The following is a 1,294-nucleotide window of genomic DNA, read 5'->3' as shown; positions in this document are numbered from 1 at the left end:
CAGTATTGTTCAAATCCATGAACTATGCCTTTAATCGAAATCACTAACATGACACGGCCTCTGCAAGTTCTATGCTTGTACCAAAGTGGATTGATACTAGTGGTATTAATCTTCAGCAGGAAGAGGAAAGCGCTTATCAAACGTGTCAAGCTGCTTTGCCAACATTCGTCATTATTTGCTTTTTTCTTTCATTTTGAAAAATGAATGAAAGAGAATTGAATTTTATCTATTCATCATTGAAAATTGGTCACCTCGTGTTGTATAACATTTCTCTGATTTTTTATGTTATTTATCGTTTTTATTGCTTTGCGTGCTTCTTCTATTGATTCAGTGGACTTTCAAAGGGAGAAAATAAAATTCAAACTCGACGTATCAGAATCTCAAAGTGGTTTAGTCAAAAAGCAGAGAGGTTCAGCTTATATCGAACAACAACACTTGTGTCATGTACATCAATGTAATAACGGTCGGTGCAATATTTAATTTTTCAACCATTCCCTGTAGAAATAAGAAGTAATGTCAATCGGAAAAAATTGAAACCAAAATTATAATAACATAATTTGCAAATTGATAAAAAAACTATTTATTTTATTCATCAATTCAGGCTATATACAAGATGATCGGAAATGTGTTGAAAATTCCTGACGATGAAGCAACACCAGAAAAAAAGACCGACAAAATTTTCAAAGCTATGGATAAAAATGCCGACGGTCTGCTTTCTTTGGAAGAATTCATTCGAGGCGCAAAATCGGACAAATCTATCGTACGCTTATTAGAAGAAGGTGTTACCTTTTGTAAAATAGAAAATACAAAACAGAATACTATTTCAAATTCGATAATCAATTTTATTCATTTGATTTGATTGGTTTATCATTTGAATTTTAAAACATTTAAAGTCGGTTTGTACATTCGTTATATGCATGCATAATCAGAATGGAATGATGCAAGCATAAGAAGCTACGTTCAAAAATAATAAAAGTGTCGGAGGTGCCTCAAGTCAAACTCATTTCCAATTTCAAATCAAAGTTGAATATTGTCGGCACCAACGTTCCGCCGGTACAAACTTTGAAATACTCAATTCATTGAAATTATAAATGGAAATACGCAGCAAAACACTCATAAGCTTTTTCTTTAATTTAGTTATCTAAGGAAATGAAATCCATCAGGCAACGTAGAAGAAAGAGCAAGCTTAATATTTTGTCATTGTTCATATAATTCATCATTAAATTAAAGAAAATTTTAGATCATTTTAATAAGAAAAATTAAATTGTTAAATAAATCATGAAAATAATGTTGT

General features: G+C 31.0%; 1 protein-coding gene across 1 annotated transcript; it reads left to right on the top strand.

The window, feature by feature from the left end:
* Nucleotides 1-71: 71 nt before the first annotated feature.
* On the top strand, nucleotides 72-925 carry Tsp_15905 (neurocalcin protein). The gene is made up of 3 exons (XM_003367768.1): nucleotides 72-167; nucleotides 602-779; nucleotides 894-925. The coding sequence occupies exons 1-3, from the start codon at nucleotides 72-74 to the stop codon at nucleotides 923-925; spliced, it is 306 nt and encodes a 101-aa protein (XP_003367816.1).
* Nucleotides 926-1,294: the final 369 nt, after the last annotated feature.

Source organism: Trichinella spiralis, assembly GCF_000181795.1.
Source record: "Trichinella spiralis strain ISS 195 chromosome Unknown Scfld3718, whole genome shotgun sequence".
NCBI classification, from domain to species: Eukaryota; Metazoa; Nematoda; class Enoplea; order Trichinellida; family Trichinellidae; genus Trichinella; species Trichinella spiralis.
This window is presented reverse-complemented; position numbering and strand designations above follow the sequence as displayed.

Coding starts and splice junctions, on each gene's coding strand:
- Tsp_15905 (XM_003367768.1), top strand. CDS start 72: ATGCTTGTACCAAAGTGGATTGATACTAGTGGTATTAATCTTCAGCAG. Junction 168..601: donor AAGCTGCTTTGCCAACATTC/GTCATTATTTGC, acceptor TCATCAATTCAG/GCTATATACAAGATGATCGG. Junction 780..893: donor CGTACGCTTATTAGAAGAAG/GTGTTACCTTTT, acceptor AAACATTTAAAG/TCGGTTTGTACATTCGTTAT.